At 37.2% G+C, this 15,944-nt stretch overlaps 1 protein-coding gene across 2 annotated transcripts; it reads left to right on the top strand.

Annotated features, from left to right (window-relative positions):
- The first annotated feature begins 501 nt into the window (after positions 1-501).
- LOC125150044 (protein NipSnap homolog 3A-like) lies at positions 502-14,501 on the top strand. 2 transcript variants are annotated; one of them, XR_007146149.1, is made up of 7 exons: positions 502-706; positions 3,817-4,027; positions 5,550-5,705; positions 7,351-7,500; positions 12,471-12,557; positions 12,650-12,823; positions 14,355-14,501. XR_007146149.1 is itself a non-coding variant. In XM_047829360.1 (6 exons), the coding sequence occupies exons 1-6, from the start codon at positions 647-649 to the stop codon at positions 12,724-12,726; spliced, it is 741 nt and encodes a 246-aa protein (XP_047685316.1). In that variant the 5' UTR covers positions 502-646; the 3' UTR covers positions 12,727-13,089. The 2 variants fall into 2 exon arrangements, 1 of the variants encoding a protein (XP_047685316.1); XM_047829360.1 differs by lacking the exon at positions 14,355-14,501 and having other exon boundaries at positions 12,650-13,089.
- The last annotated feature ends 1,443 nt before the right edge of the window (positions 14,502-15,944 follow it).

The raw sequence follows: 15,944 nt of genomic DNA, 5'->3' as shown, positions 1-15,944 counted from the left end.
TTTGAATACCTAGTTCGGGACCCCCATTCCAATGAGCTCCTGAAAAATGCAATTTCAAATCATTAAGAGCCTTACAAGGTCATGCTGCGGTGGCAATTAGAGAACCACCATGCATTTAATGAGGAGAAGTGAAGCCTCCCTGCTCTTGACGTTTAAGTCACCCCGACTAAAAACGAACAAGGACAAAAAACTCCACGATTTTCAACGCACAGCATTATAATATGCACGCATCATACTTCCTTCTCAAAGGACAAACACACTCACATTCTGCGCACGAACTTTAAGAACTGTGCGCAACCGCGCGTGGAGACTAGCTGATGGGCTCAGAAAGGTGGCACAGGAACGCTCTCCGCGTCCAGCTAATCCTAATGCCCCTCTGACGTTTGGGTGAGAACGTCTGAGGAAACAAACGTTGGGCCGGAGGGGAGAGGGGCCCGAACGTGACGCCCACGGACGACGCCAGCCAACCGGGCGGTGCCGCCGCGCCTCCCGGCACCAGAGGCGGAGCTGCAGCCGCGGAGTCCCGCCCCGGCCTGCGTCCGCCAGTAGCTCGGTCGCTGCTCTTTTCCAGGCGGGTTAGCCCTACCAGGAGGAACCGAAGACAGAATACTGGCTGGCTGGCTCTCCCAGCGCTCGCAGCCGCGCCATGCTCGTCCTCCGAAGCGGCCTGACTAGAGCTCTGGCTGCGCGGACGCTCGCGCCTCAGGTACCGGCCGCGGAGACGTGCCCACGCCGTGCCTTGGGGGAGGGGAGGGACGTCAGCGAGGAGCTCGAGGTCCCGCGCAAGCGCTTCCCGGCTGCGCTCCCAGATTTACGAGCGTCGCGCATGCGCCCAGTCGGTTCCCGGGCCCAAATTACTCTATTGCATGTCTGAGAACTGGAAGTGGGATCACAGGACTCCCGGGACTCACGGGAGCATGGAGGCGCAGTTCAGGGAGGGTCCCCTGGTCAGTATCGCCTCCAGGCCAATTCGCGAGCAGCCGCGAATGGGATTTTTCTGGCCTACGTGCCAGGCGCCCCTGAGGACACCCTTGAAGCTCCCGCTGCTTGGTTCTTGCCGCCCAGCCCCCTGCGGTCGCCACGTTGAGGCCGGTGCCCAGTGCTTGCTGATCGAGCCTTTTCTATTTATCGTTTGACAAGCCACCGCCCTCCCCGCCCCCCCGACGAAAGGTAGAGGAAAAATAGGTCAACTAGTAGTTGGCGACCGAAGTGACCTCCCTTGTTTAAACGAAGTATACACAGCGAGCTTTTTGCAGAGAACCTGGAAGAGAAGGCCCAGGGTGCGGGTCGTGGAGCATCCAGCCCAGCCTCCCACTGTTTCCTGTGGGTCGTGTCCGAGGCTGGCAGGGTTAGGAACCTCAGAGCAGATACGGTAACAGCCTCATTTACCCTTGAATGAGAAACGTGCACAACAGATGTTTGTGATTCATCCTTAACTGTTGGGAACCCGCCTATTTGTCAGTCTACAATGTTTTTTTCCTTTGGATATTTAGGCTTGTATTTCTTTCTCGAAAGGTACATAGGAAGGGAATTAACCTACTCTAGAGACTGACTTTCTGGTGAAGACTGGAAAAGAACCAGTAATGGCCCATTCACCCATGATTAGCAATAGTCTTTATCCTTCTGATCCACACTTTTCTGGGGCAGGGCCAAAAGTTATTCCTTACAACTTTATCCTGGACTGTGACTTTATTAGATGTGAGCCAAGTGTTCTCTTTTAATTGAATATAAGTGCTGCTGAAAATGAGCCCTAACCTGAAGATAAGGGAGCCTGGAACACTTATGAATCCTACCCCATTAATAATTGTAGTTTCTGCCCTTTGACAAAAATCACCTCCCCACAAGCACACACGCTTACCTCACTGCTGTTACCTTTCCCTGGGCTTTTCCTCTAATTGTTTCTTATTTGAAAAATAATAAAACTATGTGCCTTTGACCACATATTTGTTTCCAAATACAAATTCTCTGAAAAATAACATAAAAGCAATTGTTACAAATACCCAACGGTTCCGTTTTCTAATATATTTTATTTATACTACTTTTTGAACTATAACACTAGTCAGTTGTTTATTTGCATAACATTCTTTAATTAAAATTTGATTAAAATGACAAAATCATCTCCAGCAAAAGTAGAAGTGTCTGCAATTGTTTTTGGTGGGAATACTTGCTTTCCAAGTAAGCTTAGATACTTGGGCAATAGGAACAGAAATCATAGGGGACATGAATGGAATGAATTCAAGTATATAATTATGACTTTATACACAAAATATATTTAAAAATTATGTGTTTTAACCTAAATTATGTCAGATAGATAAAGAAGCCTACTAGTTTCATTTGGCATATCAAGGAGTCAAAAAAGCCCAAAATTAGTCCATAACTCTGTACCAACACTTACTTTATTTACTTATTTATAAAGTAGGCTCCATGCCCAAAGTGGGACTTGAACTCATGACCCTAAGATTGAAAGTCACATGCTCTACTGAATGAGCCAGCCAGGCACTCGTGTACCACTACTTTTTTTTTTTTTCAACGTTTATTTATTTTTGGGACAGAGAGAGACAGAGCATGAACGGGCGAGGGGCAGAGAGAGAGGGAGACACAGAATCGGAAACAGGCTCCAGGCTCTGAGCCATCAGCCCAGAGCCTGATGCGGGGCTCGAACTCACGGACTGCGAGATCGTGACCTGGCTGAAGTCGGACGCTTAACCCACTGCGCCACCCAGGCGCCCCTTACCACTACTTTTAATAGATAGTTCTTATTAGTAAGTTTTATTAAATTGGCACATGATAGCCAAACCTATAGTAAGAAAGATTTGTAAATGCAAATGCCATCATAATGTGTGTGCATGTGTATGCATACACATAAATACATATACGGAAGATAATCTCTGCATGTCCTAGCTAAGGTCATTTAGACTTGGAGGACTAATTTAGAAGAAAAATTTATATAGATAGCATATGACTAATGCAAAAAGAACTTAGTGGTTCTTAAAAGATATTTTCGTCAATCTGGTATAATTGGATGGATTAAATGCCTTTCTTCACATTGCATCTATAATTAAACCTAATAATGATTCAGACAATTCTAACTCATTGATTTTTCCTTTATAGCATTCATACAGTCTACCACCATAGTATAATGCGGTTATAGTATGGTATAATGTATATATAATCCATGGATAGATTATAGCTTCCTTTAGCATCAGAGTCCATTCCTGTCCTTACCAGGGATCTACTTCATTAGATGTGATAAATACTTTGACCTGAATAGCATTTTTTATTTTTAAGAAAAACCTAAAAAAGGGTTTTTTGCTAAGACATTTCCATTTCACCTTCCATAACACCTGCATATTTTATAAAGTTATTTAATTGCATAACTGTATAGTTATAGTAGTATATAGTAGTGTAACATATAGTATTGACTGAAAACAGAATATTGGCTAAATAGGGTAAGACATTTGCAAGTTTATTAGAATCCTAATTGTAGTTCTTGAGTAAAGAACTTTTATTAAGACTTCAGTGCCTTCTTACGATAAAATTCATGAAAAAGTGGCTAACAGTAGATCCCTGCTAAGAAACAGTAGCTATATATTCAGCATACTTAAGAGTAGTTGTCTGAAAAAAAAAAAAAAAAAAAGAGTAGTTGTCTGTATTGACATCTCCCTAAACAAATGTCTAAGGACAGATGACAACAGTGGTACAAATATGGATTATGAGTCTAATGAGTATCCCTTGTTTCTAGATTCAGATTTGGTTGTAACAGTATTATAAACCCTGCCTTCCCAAAATATTTAAATTTGCCTTATCTTTCTTCAGGTGCACTCATCTTTTACTACGGGCCCAAGACAATATGATGGAACATTCTATGAATTTCGTACTTATTACTTTAAGCCCTCAAAGATGAATGAGTTTCTGGAAAACCTTAAGAAAAACATACATCTTCGGACAGCTCACTCTGAATTGGTTGGATCCTGGAGTGTAGAATTTGGAGGCAAAATGAATAAAGTGTTTCATATTTGGAAGTATGGTATGGTTTTTCCAGCTTAAGGGTTCAGTATAGATTTTTGTTCTGTTAAGTGTTACATGATGCTTAGCTCTTGGATCTAGATTAGTATAAATACCCACAGGTTAAATTAAACTTTTGAAATGGGGAACAACAGTAAAAAATGAATTCAGTAATTCCTCCTCCCAGGGGTACACCTTTAACAACCCTTTGCCCAAATCCTTATGTTACCATAAATGGGAAAGTGTGGCATCTCATATTTCAAATCATAAAATTGTGAACTAGACTTTAGTTCTCAGAAAAATTATAAATGGCTTATGGTAAGGATGAGTTACGAAAAAAATATAGCAGGGGTTGTAAGAACCAAGTAGGTTAATATCATGAAGGATGGGAGAGTAATTCCTTCTTATTGTTGAAATTTAATAGTCAAAGAAGAACAGGTTACAGGAATCCCCGGAATGTGTGTTACTCCAGTGTCTAATCTTTGTGAAGTCCACATCAGGACTTGATGAAACCCAAAGAATTTCAATACTTCACTTAATGTTTAATCATCAGTGTCCAAAGTTAATAGTCATGAAGTACTTTAATATGAAAAATGTTCATTCTGTATTCAACATGGCCATAGTTTAGGGGTTCTCCATATAGTAATAGAACAAATCCCATTAAAACACAATTTGTGTTTTAATATGCCACCAGTGGACTCATGTCCATTTAAAAAATCACCAGTCAGGTCCTGATATAACTCACTTAAGCTCTTAAGATGCCCTGCATAAACCATAGAAAAACTTCTTACCATTAGTCTTACTGAGGCCCTAAAAGTAAATATAATACTAGGGCTAAATGTTAGTAAATATTTGAGTAACAAACGTAAGAGAAATAAATACTGGGTAAAAAGAATGGTGATCATAAGAAAGAGAATCAGCACGATTTCTTTGGAAGCTATTCAAAGAAGATGCTAAAAAAGAACATATTCCTTTTATTTATGTTAAATTTAATACAGAGTGTACCTTGACCTGAGCACACACCACCACCATCACCACTACCACCAAAGAACAATAGTCTTTCTCTAAACTGGCACTATAGTTTAAATGTCTCAAACAATAAGAATAATTAATATCTATTGAGTGCTATCCAGGTGTCAAACACTGCTCAAAGCACCTTTCATATAGTGATTCATTTAACCTGCACAGAAACCCTGGAGGGAGATACTATATCATTATTCCCATTTCACAGAGTAAGAAACAGGCACAGAAAGATTCAATAACTTAACCTAAGTCACACAACTACCTACTAGAGAATAGTTTATAAACCCCACCATATGATGTTATCATTAGTTGTTTAAATTCCTACTCCCCTTTTAGAGCATGAGAAACTTAAGGACAGATGTCATATCTATTTATGTTGGTATCTCCAGTGATTTAACAGTGTCCTTACACTGTTAAGGCCTCAGTGAACATTTGCTGAATTGAATGAAATAAAAAAAAAAAAAAAGGTATAGGTGATTTTAAATAAATTTTTACTTTTATTACTCCTTTTCTTCCCATAGATAATTTTGCTCACCGAACTGAAGTTCGGAAAGCCCTGGCCAAAAATAAAGATTGGCAACAATTTCTCATTCCAAATCTGGCTCTCATAGATGAACAAGAGTTTGAGATTACTTACCTGGTGCCATGGTGCAAATTAGAAAAGCCTGCAAAAGAAGGTAAGTCCTTCCCTCTTAGTTACTTTGAATTTTGATGGAGAAAATACTACAGATTTCAAGCTATAAAAACTACACTTCCATAGGGAAAAATAATCCCCTGTGTTTTATATAGGAATATATTACAGAGATAAAAATGAATTTTAACTCATTGCTTATTAAAACAATGAACATTGAATAATGAAGTTGGTTTTTTCCCCCCAATTTGGAAATGCCCTTAAAGTTGAGGTATGAGTATAAAAAGTTGAATAGGGAGTAAAGTTTGAAAAGTTGGGGGCTGGAAGCAGAGAAAACATGTTCCGGCAAGTGAAAGATAAGGTATGAAATTTTGTCATAGTTTTTTTTTTTTTATATACACACAAATTACAGTTAATCTTAAAATATTAAGGATATTTTTGCTTATAAGACTTTTAGGGGACTTAAACTTTCCTTTTCTCATTTTGAAAATAATTACTAAAGATTTCTCTTCTTGGTGATTTCACTTTCTTGCTCACTTAAGGAAATATTTAACATAGTTTTAAACAAAGGTCAGCTTTTTAAAAAGCATTAACTAATTGAATTTTATTTTATTTCCTCTATTATTCCCAACTTTGTAGTATATTTTAGATTATTCGAGATTTGAAAAGTCTTGTTTGGATCCTAATCCACCTAGACCTCCTCACAGGCTTTCAGCACTATCTAAATGAACTTAAGTGGCTTCTTGGACAGTGTCAAATCTTGGTTCTCTTCCTCTGCTGTTCATAACTCTTTAGTAACTTTGTACTTTTTTTCCTTTTTCTTCTCAAAGCTACTTGTCCCTAGTTCCTTTTTCTTTACCTGCACCTCACCTCTGACCAGAAGGTAGAATGCTTTTCAGATGTTTATCTGGCTATTTAGGAACAATAAAATCATCTTGTTCAGTTTTGGATTTTTTTCCTAACACTCAAAAACTCAGACAAGACTGATCTATCGTTTTCCTATTAGAAATGGAATCATGTAGGGGGAAGTTATATAAACAAAAAAATATTACCTCTTAAAATTACCTCTTAAAATTAGAAAGAAGAGGAAATACAGGAGATCAGAGAAGTCTTTTCTAATTCATTTCTTACCTAAAAGTGCAGATTCAGGCAGCTCAGAAACCTGATCCTAATGTAAATTTTCAATATTTTATTGACAAAATTTATAACAGTATTTCAGATAATAGCTTAATATATCTTCCCAATTTTGTCTTTTTTTTTTAATGTTTATTTATTTTTGAGAGAGGGTGAGAGAGAGACAAAACTCAGTGGTGGAGGGTCAGAAAGAGAGGGAGACACAAAATCCAAAGCAGGCTCCAAGCTCTGAGCTGTCAGCACAGAGCCTGACACGGGGCTCAAACTCACGACTGTGAGATCATGACCTGAACTGAAGTCCTGTGCTTAACCGACTGAGCCATCCAGGCGTACCCCCATTTTTGTCTTTCTGTATAAGCTTAACAACTGATCCTTAAACTTGGACAAGGACCTGCTAAACATAAAAGCAAGGAAAAATAATGCCACAATTCATGTGTACAGTTGTGTGATCCTCCAAATCTGTGTACGCAGATTAGCCTTCCAGTTGAACCAGACTAACTTGATTAGAAATTTCCTGAATATCTTTTGTAAAATAATTGTTTTTCTCCCTATTCCAGGAGTCTATGAGCTGGTTATTTTTCAGATGAAACCAGGTGGGCCAGCTCTGTGGGGTGACGCATTTAGAAGGGCACTTAACGCCCATGTGGATCTAGGCTACTCAAAACTAGTCGGAGTTTTCCACACAGAATATGGAGCACTCAACAGAGGTACAGTTGTCTATTTCTTCTGTGAAATTGCAAAGTATATTGGTGATCTACTAAATTTCTTGGGTCAGTTTGTCTCTTTTCTTCATTATAGCATATATTTAAATTTTTATTGCCAGAGTTTTAGGATTTCTGTAATTTTAAACGTTGAAAAAAACCTGTTTTTTATCCTGTTTAGAATGTTAACATTTCATGAAGTGTTTTTCAAATGTTAAATTACTATTTTCCATGACACATCAGAATGCTGAAAAACTGCAAAGAGCCTCAGGAATATATCTGTTCTTTCATCTTTTTTTTCCTCTAAGTTTACTTTTGTTGGCTTTTTAAAATAACATTTCTTGGGGTAGGAAGACTGTCCTTGAATGAAAAAGTAATACATATTTTCACACATACTAAATACATGGACATACCCTAAAGCGGGGAAAGCATTTCCCACTACTTAGAGATAATGCTGTTAGTATTTTGGTCTATATAGGTCATTCGTGTGTGTGTGTGTGTGTGTGTGTGTGTGTGTATGTATATATGTATATATATATATATATATATATATATATATATATACACGCACATATATATATACACATATGTGTGTGTATGTATATATGTATATATATATATATACATGCACATATATATATATATACACATACACACACATATATATATATACATACACAAGTAAGTATCTACACACATTCATATATATATGTGAATGACATAGGAGTAAGATCAAAATGTTATTTGATATATATATACATGCTACAAATAATGCATGTGCATTGGGGTGCCTGGATGGCTCAGTTGGTTAAGTGTACAACTCTTGATATTGGCTCAGGTCATGATCTCATGGTCGTGGAATCGAGCCCTGTGTCAGGCTCTGCACTAAGTGGAGCCTGCTTGGGATTCTGTCTCCCCCTCTCTCTCTCTCTGCCCCTCCCTGACTCACTCATGCACACATGTACTCCTTTTCTCTCAAAATAAACAAACTTAAAATAAATGACCTCTTAAACACTTCAGTGCAGATATACATAGCATACAGATAAATATACATACCTGTATTAATTATTTATTCATTCATTCATTTTTAAAGTTTATTTAAGTAATCTCTACACCTAGTTTGGGGCTCGAACTCACAACACCAAGATCAATAATTGCATGTTCTTCCCACTGAGCCAGGCAGGCATCCCCTAAACTGATTTTGAAACATCTGTTTGGAGCATTTAACTTTTAAAGTTGAAAGTTATTACAGTCAGAATTTCAGAGAGTGTTTTGTGGCAAACTCTTAAAAATGTATGTAAAGTTCATCTGGAAGGATAAAAAAAACTAAGAATAGCTAGTAAAATATTTGAAAGACTCATTATATCCATTTGCCTCCTCATCTTCCTCGCTTGAATGTCCAATGGACATCTCAAACCTAACACATTCAAAGCTGACCTTCTGATCTGTACCCAGAAATTTAACTTCTAGTAATATATCCTATGAAAATAATCAGAATACACAGAAAAAGATATTTTGGTTGGAAAATATATGAAGAGAAAATTATGAAAATTACTAGATGTCTAGCTCACACCATATACTAAACTAGACTTAAAATGGATTATAGATTTCAGTGTAGAGAGAAAGAAGTCATAGAATTACTAAAGTAAAATATAAATGTATTTAATGATATGGATGAGAACTGTATTTCTAAGCCAAAAAACAAAGAAACAGTAAAAGAAAAAAATTAATTGATGATTTTATTTTTTAATCAAAAAGATGTATATTTTTTCAAGAATAGAATTTAGTGATTCATCACTTACATATAACACCCAGTGCTCATCCCAACCAGTGTCTTCCTTAATGCCCCTCACCCCTTTAGCCCTTCCCCCCCACCCAACAACTTTGTTTGTTCTCTGTATTTAGGAGTCTCTTGGTTTGTCTCCTTCTGTTTTTATATTATTTTTGCTTCCCTTACCTTATGTTCATCTGTTTTTATCTTAAATTCCACATGAGTGAAATCATCTAATATTTGTCTTTCCCTGACTTATTTTGCTTAGCATAATACATTCTAGTTCCATCCACGTTGTTGCAAGTGGCAAGATTTCATTCTTTTTGATCACCAAGTAATATTCCATTGAAAATATAAATAAATAAATACACACACACACACACACACACACACACACACACACACCATATATTCTTATCCATTCATCAGTCAATGGACATTTGGGCTCTTTCCATACTTCGGCTACTGTCAATAGTAATGCTATAAACATTGGGGTACATGTGCTCCTTTGAATCATCATTTTTGCATCCTTTAGATAAATACCTATTAGTGCAATTGCTGGGTTGTAGGGTAGTTGTATTTTTAATTTTTTGAGGAACCTCCTAATACTGTATTCCAGAGTGGCTGCACAAGTTTGCATTCCCAACAGTGTAGAGTAGTTCCCCATTCTCCATATCGTTGCCAACATCCGTTGTTGCCAGAGTTGTTAATTTTAGCCATTCTGACATGTATGAGGTGGTATCCCATTGTGGTTTTGATTTATATTTCCTTGATGATGAGTGACATTGGGCATTTTTTCATGTGTCTTTTAGCCATCTGGATGTCTTCTTTGGAAAAGTGTCTACTCATGTCTTTTGCCCATTTCTTCACTGGATTATTTGTTTTTTTGGGTGGATGATTTTATTTTTAAAAGGCTCAGGGGCACCTGGGTGTCTCAGTTGGTTGAGGGTCTGACTCTTGATCTCAACTCAGGTCTTGATCTCAGGGCCGTAAGTTTAAGTCCCACATTGGGCTCCACACTGGGAATGAAGCCTACTTAAAAAAATAAAAAGGGGCACCTGGGTAGCTCAGTTGGTTGAGCTTCTGACTCTCGGTTTTGGCTCAAGTCATGATCCCAGGGTCTTGGGATCAAGCCCTGCATTGGGCTCAGTGCTGAGTATGAAACTTGCTTAAAATTTTCTCTCTCTCTGCCCCTCTCCCCTGCTCATTCTATCTCTCTAAAAGAATTAAAAATAAAAACAAAAAGTCTCAATTTTTCTGCATGCCCCAAAGCACCTTAAGTGAAATTCAAAAGCAAAAAGAAAAATGAAGACTTATGCAAAGGTAGACCTACAAATGACTACTAAAGAAGATACAGATTAAGACAATAATCCAATGCCATTTTTACCTAATAAAGACATACTTATATATAGTTATTTGATAAATTGGGAAAAGTAAGTACTCATATACTGTGTAGGGTTCATACTGTCTTAATCATTTCCCGAAAGTTGGCAATAAAGATAAAAGGTTTAATTTTTAAATTATTTTTGCCAATATTCTAGGAAACATGCATAGATGTGTAGTGTGTTAGGTTATATAGGAAGGAAGTTTGAAAGGATGTAAATGATATTAATGATGACGTTAATGTTTATTAAGTCTATTTTTTTTATAGTGGGCATATATAACTTTTATAAGAAAAAACTACTGAAAACATGTGTGCCCAGTTTTTAATCTTAAATTCATTCTCAGAACAGCAGAGAAAGAGTAATATGCGGAGTACTCAGGACATAATTTCTGGAGGACAGTTACAGTATGTACACTATACATGTAGAATTATATATAAAATACTCTGGTTCTCTCAGTTTAAATTTTAGGAGTTTATATTGAGGAAATAATCAGATCCAGACTGCCTGGGTTTGAATCCCAGCTTCACCACTTACTGTCTTTGTGACTTAGCATGAGTTACTTAACCTTATGGTGCCTTACATTGCTCATCAATAAAATAATAATCATAACCTAAGAGTATTGTGAAAATTAAATGAGTTAATACATGCAGTACTCTTACAATGAGGCCTGGCATATAGTAAGCACCCAATAAATGTTAGTAGTAGTTGTCTTCGACATTGTTATTATAGACCTACATGTAGCTGCTGCTCTCAGTCTATGTCTGCATTATTTACAATAAGGAAACACTGGAAACAGTGTGGTATGACCCTATGTGTATATGGAAAGAGATACACCAAAATAGAAAAGTGGTTATTTTCGGGTGGTAGGATTAGAAATGATTCCTGCTTCCTTTTTATCTCCATTTTCTAAAATCTGTACAGCTAATGTGTATTACATTTAGTCATAAAAAAATTTCAGTATTCTGTAGAATCCTGAAATATTTTGAATAATGTAAATAATTAGCAATAAGGTATTGGGATAAAAAAAGTTGTCACAAGGAGGCATTCACAGAGCCATTAAAAATTAAGGTTACTACCATGGAAAATACACACTGTTGATTTTTAAAAATATTCCTAAGCATAGTATACATTTTACTAATTTCATTTTACTAACTTTTTAAAGAAATACACTAAATATTAATAGAGGTTTTCTCTAAGTAGTTAAAATTATGCTTTAATTTATTCATTTTTTAAATTTTAGTTTAGGGAAAGAGAAAGAGAGCACGAGGGAGTGGGGGAGAGGGATAGAGGGTGAGAGAGAGAGAGGGAGGGAGAATCTTAAGCAGGCTCCACCCTCAGCACAGAGCCCAACATGGGGCTCTATCTCCCGACTGTAAGATCATGACCTAAGCTGAAATCAAGAGTCAGACACTCAAGCAACTGAGCTACCCAAGCACTCCCAAATTACGCTTTTAATTTTTTTAAAACATCCACATTTTTAGTAATAAACATTTTTGTTATAATCTTGCTTTTTTTTTAATAAAAATAGAACATAGTAGGACATCATAAAACTTGGGTCTAGCCTTGATTGTGTCTTTTAGTGCTGTTACTTACTTTTTCTCTCCAGCTATCTGTTTTTCAACTATAAAACTTTAGAAGTTTGATTGATTTATCAATTTCTCTCCCAAATCCCTGACCCCTCCAAAATCTTACTAACATACTTAATTTTACCTTTTTGATATTCACCATGAATAAAACTTAATGTTTCTGATTAATTTTTTGTATTTCTTATTTGTAGTAACGCCATGGTCTTTAGAATCTATTTTTGGTTATTTCTGCAGTTCATGTTCTTTGGTGGAATGAGAGTGCAGACAGTCGTGCAGCTGGGAGACATCAGTCTCATGAGGATCCCAGAGTTGTGGCAGCTGGTAAGCTATTTCACTAGGCATGAATTATTCGTACAACAAATCTCATTTAGTCAATAACTTTATATGCCTTCTCATGAAATGCTTTTTTGCAGTTCGGGAGAGTGTCAATTACCTCGTGTCTCAACAGAATATGCTTCTGCTTCCTACGTCATTTTCACCTTTGAAATAGTTTTCCACTGAAAGACAAAGCATTGCATTAACTGCTATAAGATGTGTCTGCTAATGGTGCTTAAATTCTCCCAAGAGATTCTTTTATTTGGAAGATGGTAAGTGAATTTGCTAGGTCTCTGCACTTTTAAAGCCACCTCTACCTCCTTCATCTTTTCCTTTCCACTTCAGGAAATAGTTCTCTGTTCATTTTCCCCTTGGCATTTCTGTGTCTGTTACACATTAGAAATACTTGCCACTACTTGAGGATTTTGATTTTTCATTTGTTTCGGAATATCCCTTGTAATCTATTTTGACAACCAGACTCTGCTTTTATAGCACTTTCTTAAATTCAAGTGATGGAGGGTGGGAGGGAGAGGGAGGGTAGGTGATGGGTATTGAGGAGGGCACCTGTTGGGATGAGCACTGGGTATTGTATGGAAACCAATTTGACAATAAATTTCATATTAAAAATAAAATAAAATAAAAGTTACTTTGAAAAAAAATAAGTCACCCACATAATCCCATCTAAAAAAAAATTCAAGTGATGATTTTACATTTCTGTGGCTATTTTTAAATTATTTGTATAATATCTTTTCATCATGTCTGTTTTTTTGAACTTTAAAATCTTTTTGCCCAGTAGTGTTTATTTTGTGATCACATGGGATTCCTAAGAATCTAAGGTCAAACATGTTTCTTTACTTTGACCAAGTAATGTCACTATGTCATTTTTATTACAGTTTTCACATTATGAGTCACTCTAACTTGGAATATAATGTAATTAGGTCTCAGTGTTAAAAAACTTCAGAAGACTTATTTTATGTGCTGAAATGTGTTCATTTATAGTTAATTTTTGTTCATTTTGGATAACTAACTAAGATAGTTGGGACAGTTCTGTTTTAAAGAGATCTTTATGGTTATGGGAATGGTTGCCTGAATAAAAGCTTACATATCCATTCTGCAGGGTTTTATTTGTGTTTTGTATTTGTATTATCTTCTCTAGAGCTTTTATAATGTCACTATAGGGTAGTGACAGAGTAATAATTTAACAACTTTATTGTAAATGTTAATTTACATCAAGAAAATAGCATGGTAATAGTCCCAGAAAGAAAGTTTTCAGTACCACCACAGATAGGCTAGAGTTTTCCTTAAAGCACCTTTAATTTCCATTTTAGTTGAGTGCATCTGCATTCTAAAACTAGGTTTGGTACTTCCAAACTCTCCTGATAGTCTAATATTTAGAGCTGTGTTGTTTCTAAAACATATTGTGAATATAAAATAGTAAATCATGAATTAGCTGTCTTAAGGGAAATTTACAAAACAAGTGTTATAAGCCTCTTGATAGAAGAAATGTCTAAAGGATTAAAACCAAAAAAATGAAAGGAAAGGTGACATGGTGTTTAGGTGCAGCCTATACTATTAACAGACAGGAATGCAAATAAAAGCTTTGTGATCTGGCTGTTGTCATGTTTTCTGCTTCCCGTTAAAGCAGAGCTCTCCATAGTTACCTATATTCACCCTCTTCACTTCTTGTTCTTCCCTCAACTTGACCCATGTCAATCTACTGAAATGACTCTTAAGAAGGTCACCAAAGACCTTGTCTTACCAAAATCTTTTTCTCTGCCTTTACCTTGCTCCTCTTCTCTGCAGTGTTGGACGCAACTGACCACCTTCGCCTTCCTGAAACACTGGATTCTGAGCTTCGATATATGGCATCATACTCAGGTTTTCCTCCTCACTGGCCAGTCCCTGTTCCTTTGCTGGCTTCTCTCTAAATATGGGAAGGATCTCAGAGCACAGGAATATTTTCTGTCTTCATTTTCTTTATAGGTCAGTCCCAAGGCTTAAATACCATACATGTGCTGTGCTGATGTTTCACACATTTTTACCTTCTTTCCCATCATTGTTCCTGAGCACCAGACTGAAATAGCAGCCATATTTTAACACAACCACCTGCTTAGTTTGGGTCACAAACCTTAATAGCTCTCTCTCCCTCAACCCCCCCATGGATCTTGTCAACAGTGCCTTTGGCTCTGTCAGTAAAAGAGATCCTGAACATTCCTATTCCTCCCATTATCACTTTGCCTCCCTACTGTCCTTTCTCCCCATACAACCAGCTTTCTTTCTGAACAGCAATTAGATCAAACCATTACCTTGTTTAAAACTCTCCAGTGGCTTTTCATTGCACTAACAATAAAATTCAGATACCTTGCCATGGCCTGCTAGGCCCTATAGGTTCTGGTTTCTGCCCCTTCTACCAGTCCGGAGACATTGGAATTCTCTCCCTCCTTCCCCAACTTGCCAAGTTTTTTTCCACCTGGGGCCTTTGTCACCAGGTGTTCCTTCTTCCAGGAAGGTTCTCTCTGCCCACCTTCAAATGTTGGCTCCTGCTTATTTTATGAGATATGAGCTTAAATGTCACTCTTCAGATGGCTGCCTCTCCATCGTTATTGCCATGGCTTATTTTCTTCTTAGCACTTACTATGGTCTGAATTTATTGTATTTGTCTACATATCCATCGTGAATGCGAATATAATTTCTCCACTGAAATTTTAGTTCATTAGAGCAGGAACTCTGTCTTCAACACTGCATCCCCAGAACCTAGAAAGGTATATGGTGCACAACAGAGTTTAATAATTATTTGTTAAATTACGATTCCAGACTAATTTTATGAGGGCAATCTTAACTGATACACCACCTCACCAGAAAGAACTCTCTGCCATTTTGATAGTGGTCTAAACAAGTTATTTATCCACTGAGCCACAATTCCCCCATATATCAAATGGTATTGCTTACCCCATAGGGCAGACAGGTAATTGAGGATTACATTGTCTGACAACACAGTAAAACACTGGGAAAAGGTAGCTAATTTTCTTATACTTTTTCATATGTAATATATGCATTAACATTTTAAAGGTTCCCAGGTTTTTTTGAACCTTCAAGTGTTTATTTAGGCTTTTCTCTATATAGAAGATTTCCCTCAAGACCCACGGGTAACTTACATTATCTAAGTTACTTGCCTTTTAGTTTTTCAGTAGTTTTCTTCTCTCCCTCATTGGTCATTTTCCACAAAGAAACTGTTTTCTAGCATTTCACTTAAAGTTGTAATGTGAACATTAAGAGGGAAAGAGAGCCGTGACGCAGAGGCTGAGTGGTCTAGAAGGCTCCATCACAAACCGACCAAGACCCTCCTCTGCACACAGCCAGATGTGCATGTTAGCAAAGGACCGCTCACTACCC

The sequence above is a fragment of the Prionailurus viverrinus genome, chromosome D4, assembly GCF_022837055.1.
Source record: "Prionailurus viverrinus isolate Anna chromosome D4, UM_Priviv_1.0, whole genome shotgun sequence".
In the NCBI taxonomy this organism is placed as follows: Eukaryota; Metazoa; Chordata; class Mammalia; order Carnivora; family Felidae; genus Prionailurus; species Prionailurus viverrinus.
The sequence above is the reverse complement of the archived record's forward strand: the minus strand, read 5'-3'. Positions and strand labels throughout refer to the sequence as shown.

Bases quoted from the DNA above. Each gene is read 5' to 3' on its own strand.
- LOC125150044 (XM_047829360.1), top strand. From the start codon at position 647: ATGCTCGTCCTCCGAAGCGGCCTGACTAGAGCTCTGGCTGCGCGGACG. The intron at 5,706-7,350 runs GTAAGTCCTTCC...TCCCTATTCCAG, and splicing joins AGAAAAGCCTGCAAAAGAAG to GAGTCTATGAGCTGGTTATT. The intron at 7,501-12,470 runs GTACAGTTGTCT...TTATTTCTGCAG, and splicing joins ATATGGAGCACTCAACAGAG to TTCATGTTCTTTGGTGGAAT.